General features: G+C 40.2%; 3 protein-coding genes across 4 annotated transcripts in view; all 3 read left to right on the top strand.

The window, feature by feature from the left end:
* Positions 1-1,032: 1,032 nt before the first annotated feature.
* On the top strand, positions 1,033-3,581 carry LOC111218497 (nuclear factor 7, ovary-like). The gene has a single exon (XM_022740827.1). The coding sequence runs from the start codon at positions 1,310-1,312 to the stop codon at positions 2,834-2,836; it is 1,527 nt and encodes a 508-aa protein (XP_022596548.1). The 5' UTR covers positions 1,033-1,309; the 3' UTR covers positions 2,837-3,581.
* Positions 3,582-4,056: 475 nt separating this feature from the next.
* On the top strand, positions 4,057-7,279 carry tmem177 (transmembrane protein 177). The gene is made up of 3 exons (XM_022740824.1): positions 4,057-4,135; positions 4,951-5,215; positions 5,594-7,279. Exons 2-3 carry the CDS (start codon positions 5,015-5,017, stop codon positions 6,323-6,325), a joined length of 933 nt encoding a protein of 310 aa, XP_022596545.1. The 5' UTR covers positions 4,057-4,135; positions 4,951-5,014; the 3' UTR covers positions 6,326-7,279.
* Positions 7,280-9,307: 2,028 nt separating this feature from the next.
* ptpn4 (protein tyrosine phosphatase, non-receptor type 4) overlaps positions 9,308-20,918 on the top strand; it is a 65,583-nt gene continuing 53,972 nt past the window's right edge. For both annotated transcript variants that reach the window (XM_022740672.1, XM_022740673.1), the window contains exon 1: positions 9,308-9,793. The gene's annotated coding sequence lies outside the window, so the exon portion shown is untranslated. The remainder of the gene's footprint in view (positions 9,794-20,918) is intronic.

Raw genomic sequence — 20,918 nt, forward strand, 5'->3', positions numbered from 1 at the left:
GTAAGGTGCACTATTCCCTTGTCATTGATATAGAGTCATGCCCCTCAGGCTTTACCAGGTCCTTGTACAAGCCTGAGGTACAGAGTACAAGGACCTGAGTACTGTACTGTACTGTACTGTAACCTAAGTATGAGCCTAACTAGAAACTGAACTAAAACAAAACAATTAGGATCACACTATCTATAATATACTTATACAGTGGCTTCAGGTGGAAATTCAGACCCTTTCACTTCCTTTCTTTCTTTTATTGTGTTGTAGATTTAATTCTAAATGGTTTTGCACATCAGTCTAAACTAGGTAACCCATAATAACAATGTAAAAATGTTTTTTTTAGAAAATTTGGTAAATTTAAATAATATATCAATAAAAATCAATAATGAAATCTCATTTACAAAAGTATTCAGACCCTGTTCACTTTAATTATCCTTGATTTGTGTCTGGAACTTAATTTGAGTCCACCTCTGGCAAATTGAATTGGTTGGAGATCCTTTAGAAAGACCCACATACAGTATATATAGGCCTACATAATGTATATAAGGTCCAACAATTCACACTGCATTTCAGGACAGAAACCAAGTCATGAAGTCCAAGGAATTCTCCATAGACCTCCACAATATAATTAATTGTGATCACATATAGACCAATTGTGAAATGGAAGAAGTCTGGAGTCATCAGGACTCTTCCTGAAGTTGACCATCTGGCTAAACTGGCAATAAGGACCTTTGTCAGAGAGGTGACCCAGAACCCAGAGCTTCGAATATGTAGTGCAGTTACTTCCTGATTGCCCTGAGGAGGGCGCTATTACATTGGCTGTCAAGAATCTCAGATCTCAGAGAAGTAGTGGACATCGGGTAAGCCCAAGAAAATAAAGAGTGTGTAATTATTTTCTTTAATATGGAAAAAGGCTTATTTTATGATATGGAAAAAACGACTCAATTAGATAATATCTGGGTTGGTATTTGTATTTGTATTTATTACCAAACATTATGGATATAGTTATCTAATTAGGACTCAGTGACTGGATTATTTGTCATACTGTTTTAATATCAGCTGTTCCCCCACGGTTACTACCCCAACTCCAGTCAGCCCTTAGCTGCTTCCTAGACGTGACATACCTCCGCCAAGGCCAATGTCAAACAACATAAACCAGACTTCAGACAAGAAGATTCAAATTCTTAGTAAATAATCCATATTTTAACCAAAATGTAAAGGGTTATTCCCTGGCCCATGATCCATCCCTCCACCAAGTTCAGTTCAAATCGGTACAGTACTTTTTGCATAATCCCGCTGACAAATAAACAGGTGAAACATGACCTCCCTAGCGCAGGTAAATGACTGTATAACAGTAGGTGGCGATAATAATCCGCAATTTGCCATTAAAACTTCTGAAGAAGGGAAGAAGAAAAACAGGAAGAGGCGGCATAACAAAATGGCTTCCAGTTGGTCGGCCCCAGCCCTAGAGCTCTCCTGTCCGGTCTGCCAGGACATCTTTAAAGATCCCGTCCTGCTTCCTTGCAGCCACAGCTTCTGTAACGTCTGTGTTCAGCAATGGTGGAGAACCAAACAAACACGAGTGTGTCCCGTTTGTAAAGCAGTGTCTCCTCGGTCTAATATACCGCCTCGGAACCTGGTGTTGAAGAACCTGTGCGAGGCTTTCCTGCTGGAAGTGGAGTCAGGCGTTGTCTGCCGCCTGCACACGGAGAGACTGAAGCTCTATTGCGTGGACCACCAGACACCTGTTTGTATTGTCTGCAGAGACTCGAGCCAGCACAGAAACCACACATTTACACCCGTGAACGAAGCTGCAGAGTTTCACAGAAACGGCCTGCTGAAGCGCCTGGAGCCCTTACGGGAGAAAGTGAAACTATTCCATGAAGTGAAAGCGAAATGGGAGAAAACAGATGAAGACATTAAGAACCAAGCTGGGGAAACAGAGAGGAAGGTAAGAGAGGAGTTCAGGGTGCTTCGGACGTTTTTGCAAGAGGAGGAAAATGTTAGGATTGCAGCACTGAAACAAGAAGAGATGCATAAAAGAGGGATGATGAAGGACAAAATCTCAGTTTTGATCAGAGAAATAAACGCTATGGAAAGTACCATCAAAACCATAGAGGATGGGCTTACAGACGATGACACATCTTTCCTGATAAAAGTCGATACTCTGACGAAAGAAACTCAGCGCCCCCTGCCGGATGATCCACGGCATGTAACGGGAGCCCTGATCAACGTTGCCAAATACCTGGCAAATATTAGCTTCAGCGTCTGGTGCAAAATGATAGAGAAAGTGTCATACACCCCTGTGATCCTGAACCCAAACACTGCCCATGAAGAGCTCCACCTGTCTGAGTGTTTGACCAGTGTGACATGTGGACCCAAACAGCCTCTAGCTTCAACCCCAGAGAGGATGGAGCAGCACCGCTGCGTCCTCGGATTTGAGGGCTACAGCTCAGGGACTCACAGCTGGATCGTGGAGGTTGGAGACAGTCAAGTATGGGCACTGGGTGTGATAGCACAGGACGCTCAGAGGATGGGAAACATACTCTCTGGGTTATGGATGCTGAGGTTCTGCCACGGTAAATTCACAGCATTCTGCCCATCACGTCCAGGCTCTGTCCTCCCCCTGAAGGACAGGCCTCAGAGGGTCAGAGTTTACCTGGACTGGGAGAAAGGAAAGCTGTCCTTCTTGGATCAACAAACTGACACAGTCTTACACACCTTCACACACACATTCACCAGCAAGCTGTTTCCATACATCAACACCTGGAGTGACCTTCCACTGAAGATTTTACCCATGAAACTCTCTGTAACAGTCACGAACCTGTTAAAGAATTGCAGATAAGAAGAGAATCCATTAAGAATTAATGAGCAAAACAATCAAGTGTTGAAATTATTGATATGTTTTTCTTATTTATATTGGTCTTTGAAGACAGATTTTTGTTTCAACTTTTTTATATCTGTCATTGCAATAACAAAAGTAATGTGATACAATGGAGGAAAACAGAACTTAAACAAAAATCTAAAGAATTAAGGTTATGAATACTGCATTGAATACTGCAACTTAAACACCAAAAAATATATACTGTACATCAACAACCAGTGTTGGTCAATGATGCAGTAGCATGGGGTGTATTTAATAATGGTAATAATTTACACATATCCCTGAATATACTTAATGTAAAATACACAAATTGAGAAATTAAGCAGTAACTGACAACTTAGTTAAAATAACCTGTTATAACTATATCAACACTGTCAAAGCCAGAAACCTGTGAGAATAATGCTTCATTGGGGACATTTCGCACTGATCAAATGGTAGCAATTCACTTAAACTTATTTGCACACCTATCAACGTTTTTGCCTTTATAGTTTTATTTATATTGCGCATAGATTAAGTTTCTTTATAGGGTGTTGGTTCCTTGGTGGTAAGGTAGTGCAGCATTGAACAGTGCTGTACAGGTAACGTTTTGATTGAATGTATCTTGTTTTTGTTTTCTCTCACTGCTCAAGTGCCTTTGCATTTGTTAAGATTTGACAATTATTTGTTATTGTACTTTATTGAGCCATGGTTGCCTTATTAAAACTACTTCCACCTCTATATGCGTAACTCTCAATTGATCCACTTATGTAAATGTATAGCTGCAAATAATATTAATAAAATAAAATAATAAATAAAACATACTTTTCCTCATGCAAAATAATGAGCAATTATAATACACAATATTGTGCATGATTATTTCAAGCTATGATTATTAATTATGTTATGATGTGTGATTCACATGGTTTTCCTATCTATTTCCATTCAACAAAAGATCACCAGCTAACGAAGTGCTGCAAGTTTTACAACTTTAGATCATGATTATTTTATTATATACATTTGAGAAAGTATTTATTTACTTACTTATTCATTATTTTAACATTCTGTCATGTTAATAACTTCATTGCAGTGCACATATGGCTTAAATACATTAATGTCGCCCAAAAACTCAAATATACAGCACATGCCACTTCTACAACACCCTGTCGTAAAGCGGTCGTGCAACAGCATGACGGCAGCTAAACCGCTTTACGGATAGGATTTTCTGTCGTCATGTAACTGTTGGGTGCTGTGCGTCTGTCCTTGTAAAGATGCCCAGAACATGTGAGTGTTTCAAGCTGTCTGTTGGCTGTAAATGCAGTTGTTTTTATTCTGTATTATTTTTATCCATTTAGTGAGATGAAGCGGTTTTCAGTAGGTGTATTTGACTTTTAGGGTCGTCGGCCAACGTTACTGTGTGTAATGCATAGTAGAAAATGAATGAATAGAAAAACAACCGGCGTTACAAGCCGATTGTATCTATTTGCAGCATTAAAGTTAGTTAACGATATTTTAAGGGTGTTATAGTGGCGTTTTTCAGTATTTTAACAGCGTTAAATACACAGTGATAGTGTTTGACATGTACTTCTAGGCTAACTTTAATTCGGTTGAGAAATTACAATCAGAACACTTAAGACAACACTTTAAATATACGAATATAATCCTCAGTTGTTGCTTATTAGCAGGTAGACATTGTTGTTTCACTACACATCAGCTACATCTGTAGACTGGAACGTAACAGTAACGTAATGCATTACTTGTGTCAGCTATCATCTTCCCATTTGTAGTCACTGTCATTTTTGTTAACTTTGAAGACATGATGACTGTTGTGTGAACCTCTTAACTGAAGCTGACTGAATATGGTCTGTGATGAAGGTGATGTTACAGAGGCCAGGACGTTAAAGAAAATGTCTCTTCAACAGGACAACAAAGGTTGAACTCCCTGCCTGAAGTGTCCTTGAGAACAACTCTTAAACTCTCTCTGACAGGATGTGAATTGCTTGAATCGTCATGTGTCTATTGAGAACTGATTTCTTGCCTGTCTGTTACACTCAGGCCTGTCGGTATACTCATGAATGCGCTGCCTGCCTCTTTCACAGATGCTGCCTACTGAAGTCTTCAGCACCTAACTGACACAAAATCAGTCAACAACAAAAACGTAGCATGGCGTCTCGCCTCCTCAAGTACTCAGTGCTTCTTCAGAAGTACCGGACTCCGCTGCTCATCACGAGCTGTGGCGGGGTCTTTGCAGCCAACATGTTCTACCATGTTTTCCCTGACATGTCCTACCGTCAGCTGTATCAGGCCTGGTTCAAGGGAGAGCCAGTCACGCTGTCTGAAAAACTGGAGGAGGTTTTCCAGCAGGTAGTGTAAATGTGTCTGTGTGCAGGCATTTTAGTATTTTTTTTTGTAATGTTAATTAGATTTGTACAATTATTTACAGATGAGATTAAAAAAAAAAAAAAAGACCCAAAGGGCATTTCACCTAGAAATTCATTCATTGGTACCTATTTATCTATTAAAAAGAACTACATATGAGCAATAATGCATGTCAGTTATTTGCACTGGCATATGAATGCATGACAGTTTTACAGTAGGTTAAGTAGACAATGTAGTCAACATGATACAGACCTTTTAAATTAATTAATTACAGCACACATAAAGCATATATTTAATTGACAAAAAATCTAAATTCATACTTGAATTCACGATTTAATGTTGTTTATTTTGTTTAATTTGTAGGTGTTGAAGGATTATGGTATCAGCTCAACCAAGAATTTCTCTGCCTTCGCCTCCTTTGGGTTCCATCCGGTTGGTGCTGGTGTCCCCTGGCTCCCTGCAGGGGCTCAAGTTGGCATCCCAGCAAACTTTAACAGCACGTCTGACAACTCGAGTGGAATCACCAACCGCAGCATTTTCATCAATGGAAAAACGGTGGAGTGGGACAGCGATACTGGCTCTGCACTAAAGGAGGCACTGACGTTTTCCATGGACGCACAGAAGTTTGCCGTAGCGCGAGAGGTGGCCCGCTTGCAGTCCGGAGGACCTGTTCTGAATGCTGCCGTGGCCCCGTTCTGCCTGGGTGGGGTTTGGGTGTACAGCGTGGTGCTGAAGCAGGTGTTCGGACTCCACGCTGGGCCTGCGCTGTTTCGGGGAGCTGCGAATATTGTGGCGCTGGGCCTCGGTGCCGTGTCCTACTTGCTCACCTCGGATGCTGTCAGCCAGTGGATTGACTACAGCTCAGACAAAAATGCGGCTGCACTGTCACGCGATTATGCCAAAGGAGGGGTTGAGTTTTACGATAAGATTCTGTCCAGAAACAAGACTCTGCGCTCTCTGATGGGCCAGAAGGGAGAGGAGATGTATGCTCCCAGTGGGAACTTGTTTCCTGCTCACCTCCTTCAGCTGAAACATACTCCGTATACATCCAGGAGGGAAGGGATCCTAGCTTTACTGAAAGAAGAGAAAGTTTGAAAAGAAAGGGGAGGAGGGCTTTTATGTTAAGAGTTAAAATCATTGTAACTGGGCCTCACATGAACGCCTGTAATTATCTACTTGGGCTTGTCTCTGAATAGACTCCAGTGGCGTAGGAAGGTCTCTGAGCTTAACATTCTTTTCAAAGAGATATGTCATCCCACATGTTCTGAATGTTATTTTGTGAATCATGAAGTGCAGAACAATTCAAATTACAAAGAAGTCTTGTAAACCCCTGGGGTCTCAGATTTTTAGTGGCGTGTGTGACTTGTGACTTATTTATCCAGCAGATTAATTCTGGATCCAGAGTACAAGTAAATTACTGTATTATTAACATGTGTTTATACAACCACATGTTCCAAACAGAAAATAAAAAATAAAATATAAGGTGTCTTTTTTAAGGTGTTTTTATGTCTCTAGATATTACAATTACAACCTGCAAGGAATGATCTGTGTGGCAAAACACTCGGTTAAACAGGCCAAAATGCTAAATTACATTTATTACATCCTATTATTGTTATCTAGCCATGCATATAGTTTTATCCTGAGTAATATTGTTTTCAGAAACGCATCATTTTAAATTCTGTGACTGCCATTTTTCATATCTCAGAACCTGAAACCCTTTATTTCTCCCCCGATTTTTCAAATAAGAGAGGGAGTCATCATAATCATGCAACACTAGAGATTTCCTATTGCACATCGTAGGCCCACTTCAACAGACTAGTTAGACAAAAGCATTTTCCTTCATTTTGAAGAATTTGTGGTGGAGAATGTGAGGTGTCCTTGGGTACAGCATCTCCAGGTGTGTTAAAAGTCAAATGAAAGTCAGGAAAAACCATTATGGAGGAAAATATCTGGATTTCTCTGGAATGGACTGGTACTTAAAAAGCTGTGTACTGTTTTTGTTTTGGTGGAAATGTTAAGCCATATTAAATGAATGAATCCTCCCACAAAGCAGCTGTGTGTAATGTTCATAATAAAGACACCATGATAATATAAAACTGGTTAATGCAGTGTTCTCCCAGTACACCTATATAAAAGCTCCATCTTTCTGTTTTTCCCTGTGCTCTTCTATAGTCATCTGTTTGTCCTTACATGAATAACTAATTGAGTTGATCATCTAACATCGCTATAATGAACAGCAAAGTTCTTTTATGCTTCTCAGCTCACATCTCAAAATAACCTTTAAGAAGAGTAACACTCTACACACCCATACATCATTTGCATGACCCTAAGTAATTTGCTCAGCGATAATAATCTTAATATGCAGCTTATTGTGACTCAGAACTCATCATATAGCACTCAAGTTCCCTTAGGTTGTCTGCATATTAACAAGGCTCAGATACGGTGTTTTAATTACATTTCCAATCTTGTACCCTGTGGACTGAACTAAATATAGAAGCATGTAATTAATAGTGTTGCAGACAGACATGCATTTACATTATTACACTTTTTACATTATTGTCCCTAGGGTAGACCATTCCATAGAAGTAGCAATGAAAGTGGAAATTTATTGTGTGCTTTTTCTCTGTCGGGCAAATGGGATCAAAACTAGAAGGCACATGTTCTGATAAAATCTGGACATAAAAAGCATGCAGACGGCAGAACTGGTGGAGTAGAGTAGCGGGACTGTTCTTAATCAGGACAGCTTGGTCTCAGTGTTCTCTGACAGCAAGTGTCCTTTCTACACTTGTGCCCTTGAGCAAGATGCTGTATTTGCTCCAGATCCATGGTTATGCAGCAGATTGTAGACTTTGACTTTCTGCACTCTTCAGTGAGTAATGCTTTCCCAGATGCACAAACATAATAAAAATATTTTTATTGCTCCAAAACACCCCCCCTTATTATCAGGTCATGCCATATTGAAAACACAATTGAAAAAAAGTTGGAAAAAAGGAAAGTCCCTATGAAGAAGGCGCAGAGAAAAAAGCTTTGACCAAATTTTTAGGTCTACTTCATCATTTCCCTGGCTACAAAGTGGCTTTTGAGATATGCATAACAACAACACTGGGCTTATTGTGTTGCTCTCACCGCTCCGCTTCATCTGCTTACTTCATTGTTTGCCCTACAGAGATAACTGTACAATGGGCCATTGTTTGTTGCATTGTAGGCTGTTTTCTTTCTTCCACTGGAGGTCAGTACAGCCCATATTACCATTCTTACAATTTGCTACTATCTTTCTTTTACAGTGTCTATGAATGACAGGGCTACAGATTCATTCGGTCTGAATGGACAGGCTTGGACTTGAAGTGAAAGACGAAAAAAAAGTCATTTTCATAACTACATTCATATTTGAAAGTCACACAAAGATATTCATTCGGAAATTTTGCCTTTTGTAGAGACAGGGCTATTTTCAAATTGAAGTTTAAGTTTAAAATACATTATACAGATATTAAAGTGAAGTGTGTGTGTGTGTGTGTGTGTGTGTGTGTGTGTGTGTGTGTGTGTGTGTGTGTGTGTGTGTGTGGGAGAGAGAGAGCGAGAGAGAGAGAGAGAGAGAGTGTGTTAAGTTACCCTATAAGGAATAATATGGTAGGCTATACATTCCCACTCCTAATGCCGAGCCTGAAAATGCTATTGAAAACAAAAGCTGAGAAAGTTGATTTTATTTTCTACTTCGGTGGCCTTTTAAAAAATAAAGGAGGGTTGATTTCACAATCCTTAGCCATGTATATAAAATAATATAGTATAATATAGTATAATATAATGTCCATTTCGCAATATATGCTAAATGTCAAGATCAATACAGCATCAAATTTCCTATTATTCAGTATGTACAGTACATACATACAAACATAAGTACATGCGTATGCACATATATACCAATACAGATTTTGCATTGGTTCTACCTGGGTGCGCTCAAAAACAAACATCGCGCCTCCCGCCCCGTGGCCCCGCCCCTGTGCGCTCGGTTTGCGCCATTACGTCTCTTTACTGATCACTGCTGTGGTGCAAGGCAGTCAGGCAAAGCAGCTGCAGAGAGACCAGGGAACGCTGACAACAACGGACAGGCTCATGTTGGGAAAGTCAGAAACGCAACATTTGCCTATTCGGTGATTTGATGTTCAACATTTTTCACTTATAACCTTTTCGGTGATCGCGTTTTCTTTATTTTTACGCGTGCGTGGGATTATATTTCACATTCTCTCGACCTGAAATGACTGCTAGTCGCCGTGTCTAGCCAATGGTTACTGCGGGGGCTCCTGTCTTGTGGATTATCCGTCGTCGCCGAGCCAGTCGCATGGTCGAGCCCGGAGGAGGCCCCGCTCTGCTGGATGGATGTGTGTGAAGCAGCGCCGGACTCCGAGTACTGATGAAGACTGTGATAGTGATGATGCTCGGGTTTCATCGGCAGTGGTTGAACTGATCTTGGATGTTCGGGCTATATCGCCCCTACACAAATCATTTCCTCATACAGCAAAAATTATATTCCTTAAAAACTGGACGCCCCTGGAGCAGTTTATGACGGTAAGAAAGACACTCATTCACAGGCCACCAGTTCTTACAGCCAACTGACGTTAGCTAGCTAGCTTAGCGCTGTCACTTTTATCCAAGTTGCTGCCCGCACCGCTAAATTGGCTAATATTGCGAAATAACATTGGGATAATGTTACTCCAAAGAGCCTGTGTCGTAATTACGCGTGTGCTTGCTGGAGTGGGGTCTGACAAAAAGAAATAAAAAACCCTTTTATGCATTTTACTCTATAACCTCAATAGCCAGTGCTTGTGTAGCTTGCTTGTTAGCTAGCTGTTTCTTAGCCCATTCAATATATCGCAGCTTACTTTACGTAGCTGCGAAACAGTAGCTAATCCACTCTGCACCGTATTGGTATGCATTTAAAGGTTTATTGAATCAGTAAAACTTTATTCAGCCTTCCTGTAGTCGACATATATAATTTAATTAAACAGGCCGTTAATAGCTCATTCATTGTACAGTGTACAATAAGCCCTTTAATGACAGAGTCCAGTTGGCGTTCAATGGGACCAGTGCGGCGTCAGTTATGTTACAACTGTGGCTTTAAATATGATATTGTTTTATCATATGAAACATTCAAAATATTAGTGATTATAGAGATATTTGAATTGCAGTATGTCAGCGCAAGTGTTGTTTGACTTAGCTAATATGATTATCTTATTATACAGCCTAAACGATAAGTGCATATACCGAATACAGGTCATTCAGATAAATTGGATGTGGGTTTTTTGTCATTCATTGCTAAATGACTGGTGAAGTACCGTTTGTTAAACTGCTCTCATGTACGTGTCACATTCTAGAAATGTCACACGAAAGGGCCTATATGGATAAGCTGCTTATTGCGACCCCGCATTCAATTTGACGGTGCATCAATTATTATTTTTTTTGCTAAGTAAACGATAGAAAAGTGCTCATGTCTGCTGGGCGAAAAGCTGTTAACTATGTGGTGTTAAGTAATGGATGTGAGGGTTTGCTGTGATGAGGCGTCCTCCTTTTTGTCGATGACGTAATCCTCCACCATCCGTGCCACATCTTTTGGGTCGCAGTCGGTTCCTCTGCTGCCTGCTGTTTGCCAGTCTGCTGCCGCTGCTGAGATCATATGGACCCTGCTCTGTCCTGTTTGTCTAGCCTCTCTCTCTCCCTCTCTCCCTCTCTCCCTGGCTCTCTCTTGTCCTTTTATCTATCTGAATTGCAAAATGACTCTAGAGTCATGTCACAATTGCTTCTGAAGGGGATCTCAGTAAGGGGTGGCAAAGGAAGGAACTGTGAATGAAATCCTATAGGTGGGTTCAGTTTTCCAAGTATTCACCAAATCAGCAGCCCAAAAAATTGTGTGACTAAGGATCCCCTAGGGATTATGTGAAGGGGGCAACAAAAGCCCCCCACACCCCCAACCTGATGACATACTGTGTATATCCTGTGTAATTTTACCGACTTTTCATGTGTAAGATGAGACAGTGTGATTTGTTTTGACAAGAGCTTTTCTACAGTATCCATTTCTGAAGGAATCCCCATAAACAAAATGCTTAACAGATGGGGGTCCAACAACATGACTTTGACCTAATGTTTGTAGCTCTTCTTGACCTGAATACATTTGGGAATCCCTGTCTGGGGGAGCTGTTGGTTGCTGAAGCTGAACTACTTATCTTGGGAATTAGGCCTGCCATGTTGCGACACATTTCTAGGCCTGTTTTGCCACCATATTATATATTAAAGCTGTGGTAGTAAGGGTTCATTTGCTTTAGACTAGACTGGACTACTAGAAAAGTACTTCGTACTACGTCAAGGGCTTGTTAGCTTGTGCAGTTCGTACTTAGTTTTGCTCCCAAACTAGAAAATATCACAATGATCAAATGATATGTAATTGTGCAATAATTTATTGTGACATACACTCTTAAGAGCTTTTTTAAATATAGTCATTTGTTGTCATCCTTTAACTATATGATTTTAGCTATATGTTTTTATCTGACCCACCTATTTTTTTTTTCTCCACACACTTTGTGATAGTTGTTCTTTAAAAGGCTGAAACACATCCTGAGTGCCCCAATGGTGTTGAAAACAACAGAACCAGTCTGAAAGCCAAAGTAAAATTCTGCAACCAGAGCTCAGAGAGAATAAAGAGAGGAGAGTCAGGATCTTTAAAGCCACAATCTTTAATAATAAAAAGGGAATCCCATCTCTGATTGGTGGCTGTGCTGTGGTGCTGTTGGTACCTAAACATGACTAAATAAGGCTGTGCAAAGTTTGTTGTCATGAAATAAAAATGCAGCTTTACCATTTTTATTTGATACATATTATAAATTCATAAATGATATGCTGAACAGAATCCTGGATTGAACTCTAAATTTCTTTGCTTTTGCTCCATCTAAACCTGTAGAAGTGGATGGACTCAGCTGGTGAAGATTAAATTGCCTGTGGCAATGGCCCCGTTTTACTTGAGCAGTGCACCTGAACCAGCCATCCCCATGGTTTACAACAGAAGTGTGTGCGTGAGACAGAGGGAGAGAAAGCAGATAGTAAAAAGTGCGCAGAGCAAGTGAAGAGATGATATGGATAGAGAGCGACAGAGGGAGGAAGACAGAGGGGGCACAGGTGTGGCAGAGGTAATTGGGATTAACTTCACCTGCTAGCAGAGTTCTGGGGGATCCCATGGGAGCAAGCTTGGAGTCAGGTAGTATCATCAGATCCCAAGACAACGTGGGATCAAATTTAACTGTGGATATATTGCAGAGGCAAATTGTAATTTACCCATACGTTATTTCCAACAATTCAACCGTAAAAGTTGCTGCTTAATAACAGCAAAAATGACAAATAAATTCAGACAGTTGTTCTCCCTTTAGTTGAAATTATTGCAGTTTGAGAAATTGTTGGTCAATATTACTTGTAGCAAGGATCTGCTCTTGATGATATCCTGATGTTTTGATTTGAAGTGTAGCATGCATTAACTGAGGAACAGTGTTGAATAATACTGTTTTACTGCCAGCACCACATGTTCAATGCTTTGGTCGATCGGTGCAAGCATTAAACTGTTTCATTAGTGTTAATGTGGCAAGCTTGGAGGTGCAGAAAATTCAAGTCCACTTTGGCGTCCTCAGACCTCTTACTACCAATTTATCATCATGCCATTTTTGCAGATGTATCTCCACAAGTTTGACTGGTCCTGGTAGTGCCAGTATAGAAAATGCATGAAGATGACAGCCTGCTAAACATCATAAACTGGCCCATATAGCAGCGTGGTCAAAGGTCAACCATTGTTCTTGCCTGCCCATTTGAAAGGTGGAGAGATGTGTATACAATGTGGGATGGGCTAGGAGTATAGAATGTTAGGGAATGTGTGGAGCATTGTATGATTAAAGGTCTTGAAAAGCAAAATCAATGTATAGCAGGGCAATAGACCTATATATATATATATATATATATATATATACACATGTACTTAATGCTGTGCTTCTATTGTGTTATAATTGTGTCAGTCCAAGAGGATGTCATCGTCATGCATCCTGAGGTTTAGCTGCTGTCTGACCCTCTGTCCTGCCTGCCTCTCACTCAGCTCTTTGCTTTGGGTTTTCTACTCTTCTTTTTCTCTCTATCTTTGTCTGACACCTTTTTTCTGGTAAGTGTCAACGTTGGAAAGACACACCCTATAAGTTAGTGGTAGGCTGTCAGTGGTTGTGCTGACAGCTTAGTATTGGTGTGAACTGACAAGTATTGGTACGAGGACTGGTAGTTGGGTGCTGCAGGCAAGATACATTATCAAGCTCCTATCATTTACATATCCTACATTACTAGGCTTGAATTGTTGCCAGAAGTTATATGAAAAATAAGTGGTATTAGTGAAATTTGACTTCTGTCACCAGAGACTTGCAAAACTCTTTCTCAGTCCATGTATCCAGTTGCTTATTCACTGTCAATCTAGTGCTTTTATCCCCATACCTAAATGAATGATTTTAATCCGAGTGGTATTTACATTTTAAGATCCCTCATAAGATCCTTCTCTTTCTTTGAATGACACCAGGCTCCTTGTGACCTATGTTGACTGTTACTGACAGCCTGTTCATGTTTAACCAAGAGGACCAGCTGTCAGCCCATTCCATACTAACCCTTTGGAAAGCTCACAGTCCTGTCTGCAGCAAGGAAGTGTTGTAAGCTTAGCCATTGATAGGCAGAGTTCGGCCATTTCATTTTACAGTGGCTGCACACCAACCTGCTTGGTGCCAAGCTGCTTGTGATACTGTGCCAATTTATTTCTTGAATGTTATGCCTCTTGCATCAGTAATTACACGAGGGGTAATTATTGCCAATAAGGCATTTTAAAATTGGAGGCAAAATAGTTATCATACATTTGCAAATATGCCTAACATGGCAGAGGCCTGTAGCACTCACAGATCACCATCATTGTCCTGGGCCACAGTTCTTTCAGTCGGTCTGACTGGCAGTCATGAAGTGAACCAACCTAAGAGCCATCCATTAACATAAAGATCCAGCCAGATAGCTCTCAGAAAGGCAGCTAGTTAGTGGTCTGTTGGGGTGGATATGGCACAAATCCTCAGCAAAAATCATCTCCAAGCCCCAAACACAGCTGTGTTTATTCTGTACAAGATACCACAGCTACAGAACGTCAGGACCAAGGTGCCTTGACAGATCCATGCTTCCAAAATAGAAAGCAAGTAGTGCTGTATTAATAGTGGCACATTTTGATTGGCTGAAAAGAATAACTATATCAAACGTGGATATATCTTTGGGGCTTGCAGCATGGTAGTCTCAGTATCATTCAGAAAGTAGTGGAGAGGACTTGCGTGTGAATATTTTCTGCCTGTGAACACTGGGACAAAAATAACATTGGCCATGTGAATTGGGTGTAAATGATTGGGGGTAGATTCAGTCCTGGCAGGGAAAAAGCCTTTTTTTTTTTCAGAATGAACAACGTCTATTCATAGTTAGACAGTTGTAGTATTATCATATATCACAGTGATTCTTGGTGCTTAATATAAGTTCTAAGGTGTGTTTCTGTCAAAAATCACTCAGTAGTATATTTTATTGGAACTTGAGTTTGTAGTGGTTTTAGCTCTCCTCCAGAAAATACTGTCTGAATTATCTCTCTCTCTCTCTCTCTCTCTCTCTCTCTCTCTCTCTCTCTCTCTCTCTCATACACACACTCTGGCGTTGGCATATCTGGATCATGCATAACTAATCAGATGAAACTGCATATTATGGTAATGGTGTTCTCAGTTAGTGGGCAGCCATAATGGTTTGATTAGCTGTAACAGCGGGTTATCCAGCCAGAGAGGAGCTAGAGACACACACGCACACGCACATGCATGCAAAATAGATGTGTTGAATCCACTAGTTACATTCAGGTGTACAGGATTCAGACAACGCCAGAGAGAACTGTAACTCTGCATTAGGGCTGGACCAATTATCGGCCTGGCCTGTTATTTGATCCAATATTCAGCAGTTTTACAGTTATCACATTGCTTTCTTTAACTGATTGCTGATTAAATAAATAATTAAAAAATGCGGAAACTCACCAATCAGACCAAACTGAGCAATCGGGGAAGGGGGTCACTCTGGCTGAGCTCCAGAGATTCTATGTGCAGATAGGAGAAACTACCAGAAGGTTCCTTCCTCCCTAATGGTTTGGTTTTTGCTCTAATATGCATAGCCAGCTGTTAAACCTTTATATAGACAAGTGTGTGGCTTTCTAAATCATGTCCAAACAATTGAATTGACCACAGATGGACTCCAGTCAAGGTGTAAAAGCATCTCAGAGATGATCGAGACAAATGGGAGGCACCTTAGCTAAATTGAGTATTGAGTGTGGATTGATGAGGGGGTCTGAACACTTTCTGCACTGTGTGTTGGTTATTAGTTATCAGTGCCTATGGTTATAAGTTATCTGTCTCCTTGATTACTAATAATCGGTATTTGAATTGGCCCTGAAAAAAACATGTTAGTTGACCCCTACTCTACATCTATGCACAATATCGGATTCTTCTTTAAATAATATTTACACCCTTATTAATCATGCCAGTAACTCAGAGTATAACAGAAAGCACTTCTTGTAATCTCATATTGCACCAATAGCTCTAACAAATCTCTATTAATTTGTAGAGTATATCCCATTCTAATATACTCTACAGTTTCTTGGAGATCTCTGTAGTTCTGAAGGTTTGAGATTTGGTTTCTGTGGTTATCACACTGTGTCATCACACCACGACTGAGAAAGGACAGTCCTACTGCGCCGCACTGGGAGCAGTAAAACAAAATTAGCTAGAATACGGTTGTTATCAAAGGTCTTTCTCAGAGGAACATACAGTGAAGACAAAGCCGTACGTACGACGTACGATATGACACAAATTACGAAATTCATCCCTTTGATTTAGGGGATTATAGAATGAAAAAAGCACTATTTGTAATTCAATTTAATTAATCCTAGCAAATAGTGGATAGTAAGCATAAGTTTAATTGTTAAACTTTATCCCTATATATCTGTTGTAATTCGTTATACTGTATCGTCCCTGTTATGAGTCACTTGTGTGTTCTAACCCAGTTTCTGAAAAGTGCAGGGCTAGATTATACCAGCAGATTCAGGAGATAAAGATAGATAGATTATGGTTTAGGGGCTGTGAGATAGACCTAGCTGTGCAGAGGTTGGATTAAGTGAGCACAACATAAAGACATTAAAGGATTAAAACGATCATTGATGATCACTGTGTATGAGACGGGTAGATGGATAGCCATCGAATAAATGGCTGAGAATGGAAGAAAAGGGCACTGGACAGGTGGGCAAACCAAAGGGGGCTGGGGGTTACTGATTTATTAATTATTAAATAACACCATATATAAGTTGCTCCACTGCAAGTATTTTAACTGCCAAATGCTCTGTTACAAATAAATAACTGAACAGTATGAGCTCTATTGCTTCACGTTACAAACAGCCCTCACTGACCTGACCCAAGTCAGCTGATTACATATTGTGATTAGCCAGCATGCAGCATGCTCTGCGCACTTCGAATAACAGGCACACAGAGAGGGCTGGTAAAGAGAGAGACAGACTCGATAAAAAACTGTATGGATTTTTTTTCGCGGCCCACCAATACAGCAGGATTTCTCCGGGTGCCTGATGGCCAGCCTAACTATGATGGATGGTTGTGTGTATGGGAGAGAGAGAGCAGGACAGCTTGGCACGGAGGGGCTGAGCGAATGAATGCACAACTCTACATTGAAATAAGAATTTACCCATTCAAAATAGTAAAAAAAGATAAAAAATAATAATATGTATATGTCTGTCAATGTTGATATTGTGGTGGGCCGCCACAAATAAATCAGTGTATGGAAAATACTGCTAACAGTTGTTGCAAGCTGTAATCTTCATGTTTTTAATAGTTGAATAAATAGAAATTTTTGAGCCTTTGTTTTGACTGTCTGCTAATGTTGACACATCAAGTATGTTGGCAAGCAGCAGAGATAGTGATATGATGTTGTCTGTTGAATTTGGGCAGTGTTCAGGGGGAGGGAATTCATGATACCAGAAATTTGAAAGTTTGTACCAGTACCAATGGAGTTCCCCAATTCTCAATGCCAAATTCGATACCAGATTACACATACATACGATTATACCTAAAGATTTTTCATGTTAAAGAGGACTCTTTCCACTGCAGCCCCACCCCCACCTGTACACTCCTCAGGTATGTGAGTACAGCTGGCTCCTAATTCTTTACTCAAGAGTTATGCTCCAGTGCTTGTTTTGGCTTGTCCTTTCCTTCACTACCACCCATCCCATTTTCCCCCAAAACATCTATACACTATGTGACATGCACTCCTGTGCACATTTAGACATACACATACCATATCCTAAAGGTGTATAATGATGTGTTCAGCAAAGAGTTGTAGACCTATGGCCATGTGCCCATTTTAACCTGTTGCTTGTGCAACCTGAGCTTAGCACGCAAGTGTGTCAACCTCAGATCCTAAGGTCTGCCTTTGAAACAGCTGCTTAAAGAGCCTTGAATACCTCAGGAGGTCAAAGGACACAGTTGCTTAAGAACAGTGGGACAGAGCCAAAAGTGGATGGTGTTTCTTATTCTGCTTGGTTCCCATGAGAATTACCAAGGTTCCAGTTTTTTTTTTCATATTGCCGTTTTATAAATGAGTAGTATTGATGACACTAAGAGTTACATTTTGGTTTCATCATTTATTGAAAAACTAGAAGTAGAAGCCTGTGCATCTCTTTCCATGATTCCAAACCTTTAGTTTCCTGCCCTCTTTTTCAAACATGCCATATGTTTTTGTGTGACACTTGACAGGGTTATTTCTGGAAGATCAACAGTTTACATGGTTAAACCTAGTTTTATCCGCTGCTTGTTTTGCTTGGAGATCTGTGGAGGAAGCGCAAAGTGAATCCATATCCAACTCAAACAAGAACAGACATAGCAGTCTAAAAACACAGGACATTAGTACTGCTGTTTTTATTTCATACTGCTTTCAATTTCTCCACTGTCTGGCTTGTTTTCTGCCCGTCCCTCCTTCCGTCTCTCCTTTATTTTTATCCTTACTGCTCCTGATTTCCTGGTCTACATGACCAGCTTGTTCAAGACAGCATTTTTTGCCAAATTCTGTCTCTTTTTCTCTGTTTTAGTCAACAGATGGGTGCCGAATGTAGATGTGTGAACATGTCATCACTGTGCATGTGAGAAGATGCAGCGAGGAGAGCAAGAGGGAAAGGGTCGACAACATGCGTAGAGATATCTGGTTACAAAGGCTGATGGGCATGCTTTTTAGGAGGGTGTGTCCACCCATGTGATCTTGGATTACTCTGAACAGCGCTCTTACACACAAGCATTCACACTCTTTTGTTGACATCTGGGCCTGCCTTAACCTTTCTCAAATTTAATTCACAGCCTGAGGACAGGAATGATCCTTTCCCCAAGCAAACTTTTTCCACAATAAATCAGGGCTCCATTTTTGCACCCTTAAATTGCATTTTACAACCATGTTGCAAATGGCTGGACGATTTGTTGAAAATGGTGTCATGATATTAATAAGGATATTTTACAGTTTTGATTTGTATCACAATATGGGAAATGTATGTTTGAATACAACATTAGAGAACATGACAATATACTTTTGAATGCCAAAAAGCCATCACTTGAATAAATAGATGGAGCCAGTGATGTCATATTACAGATTCCTTTTATGAAAAGGGCCTTAAACCTTGGGCCTTGTGAAGTAGGCAGCAAAAACAACAAGGCTTCAATGGAGGGTCGAGATTTAAGAGCAATGACACAATATATGACTGGCAGAATGTAAAATGTAATGAAGGTTTTAAGAGAACATGGTATGAAATGAATAACTTAATACTTAATTTTGACTGTGAGAAGCCAAATCGTCCACAAGGCTGTGTTACAACTGGTACTCCTGTGGTTTCTTATGTTGCTGTATACCTAGAAACACAACTGTATCGGAGTTAAACAGGGACCCAAGCAGTCTTACTATGTGTTAACTTGGTATTAATTGTGTTAACTACATTGATTTTGTAGCTATAGATTGTTAAATTGAACATAATTTAAATTAAACAGTAGTACTTGCAAGCTTATCCATCATGCTATCAATTTCAGTCTTTCAATCTATTGATGTATTTTAGTGTGTTACTGCCAGCTAGGTAAGTAGGTAGGTTGGTTGTATGTGTCTGACAGCCTTTGGTTTGCAGCAGTTCTCAGTAGGAAAACAAATTGCAGTCCATGTGATTTTAAGCTGTCAAGTTGTGTGTGTGTGTGTGTGTGTGTGTGTGTGTGTGTGTGTGTGTGTGTGTGTGTGTGTGTTTGTGTGTGTGTGTGTGTGAGCTTATATAGAGTTTTGGAGTGTACAGAAAGAAAGTGGGCAAAATGGACAGTCATACCCGTAGAGAATCTGTGTGTTTGTGTGTGTGCGTCAGAGATGAGAACGAGAGGACAGAAAGAACATGAGAACAGGATTGTGTGTGTGTGTGTGTGTGTTAGAGAAACAGGCAGCCTTGCTGCTATTTTCTGGGGCAGGCTATCAGGCAGGGAGGCAGCAGGGAGGGATAATAACAGAAGCTGTTACATTCTTGTGGTTTCTCTGATTTCAGCATGAGGCAGGGGGCTGGCTCTGGCTGACTCAATGCTGCTCTGCCTGCTTTGTCTCTATCAGCCTCTGAGCCGGCATGGACACTGCTAGCAAGAGGACAATACATGACATTTCTTGGACACTTTAATCTAAGACACATTAATTACATGACCGTGAATCTGTGCACATTTTAGCACCTCTAGCTCAAGCCTCAACCTGGCAACAGATTAACACAGGCTAAGCCACCACAGTGAGCAGTGACAATAATTTAACTTAATAGTTTGGTAGTTCAGGTTTGTTCCTCAGGCCATTTGACAGCTGGTTTCAGATGCTACAGTTGCGAACTTACTTAGATATTAAATTTCTTGCTGTGTGCCAGGTTGTTTCAATACAATTGCAGTTTATTGATTTATAGAGGAGCTGATAAATTGTCATGGCTACCTCAATGTAACAAGACACTTAAGCGCTCCCTTCATTCAACTCCAAGAACAACATTTACAGAGAAACTGAGTGCTACTGGTTTGAAATGAATGGGATGCTGTAGTGTTTGTGTTCAATAGGAGCAAGGTGACAGTGTTCAAATTACGACAAAAGCAGGTGTTCATCTGGATGATGTATGTAAACTGGTCAAACTGGTTCAGTGACTTCTGGACATCTGGAGTCCAAATAATATATGACCTAAAGGCATCTCGTCAGGACTCTAAAAGATCTTTAAAGTTACAAATAGTTTACATTTGGAGTGAAGACGAATAAAAAAACAAATGATAGACATTTGCATATGTAGAAACATACAATTAATAAAATGTTACCCTATAGTCAGACACTACAACATCAAAAATTATATTAGAAAATCATTGTGCATCTGTGTGTCTTGTGCTTGGTGGCTCTTTTTTTTTTTTTTTTTTTAAACATTTCTACTCTTATACATTAACATCATTACTTTGAATCTTCTCATTGGTTCATTTTATCCCTCACTTAGATCTGGGGTTGCACTAATCTTCTTTTGTTAAATCAGATTAATGCAGAGCAGGCT

The sequence above is a fragment of the Seriola dumerili genome, unplaced genomic scaffold (assembly GCF_002260705.1).
Source record: "Seriola dumerili isolate Sdu_G_001 unplaced genomic scaffold, Sdu_1.0 BDQW01000052.1, whole genome shotgun sequence".
In the NCBI taxonomy this organism is placed as follows: Eukaryota; Metazoa; Chordata; class Actinopteri; order Carangiformes; family Carangidae; genus Seriola; species Seriola dumerili.

Coding starts and splice junctions, on each gene's coding strand:
- tmem177 (XM_022740824.1), top strand. CDS start 5,015: ATGGCGTCTCGCCTCCTCAAGTACTCAGTGCTTCTTCAGAAGTACCGG. Junction 5,216..5,593: donor TGGAGGAGGTTTTCCAGCAG/GTAGTGTAAATG, acceptor TTTAATTTGTAG/GTGTTGAAGGATTATGGTAT.
- LOC111218497 (XM_022740827.1), top strand. CDS start 1,310: ATGACCTCCCTAGCGCAGGTAAATGACTGTATAACAGTAGGTGGCGAT.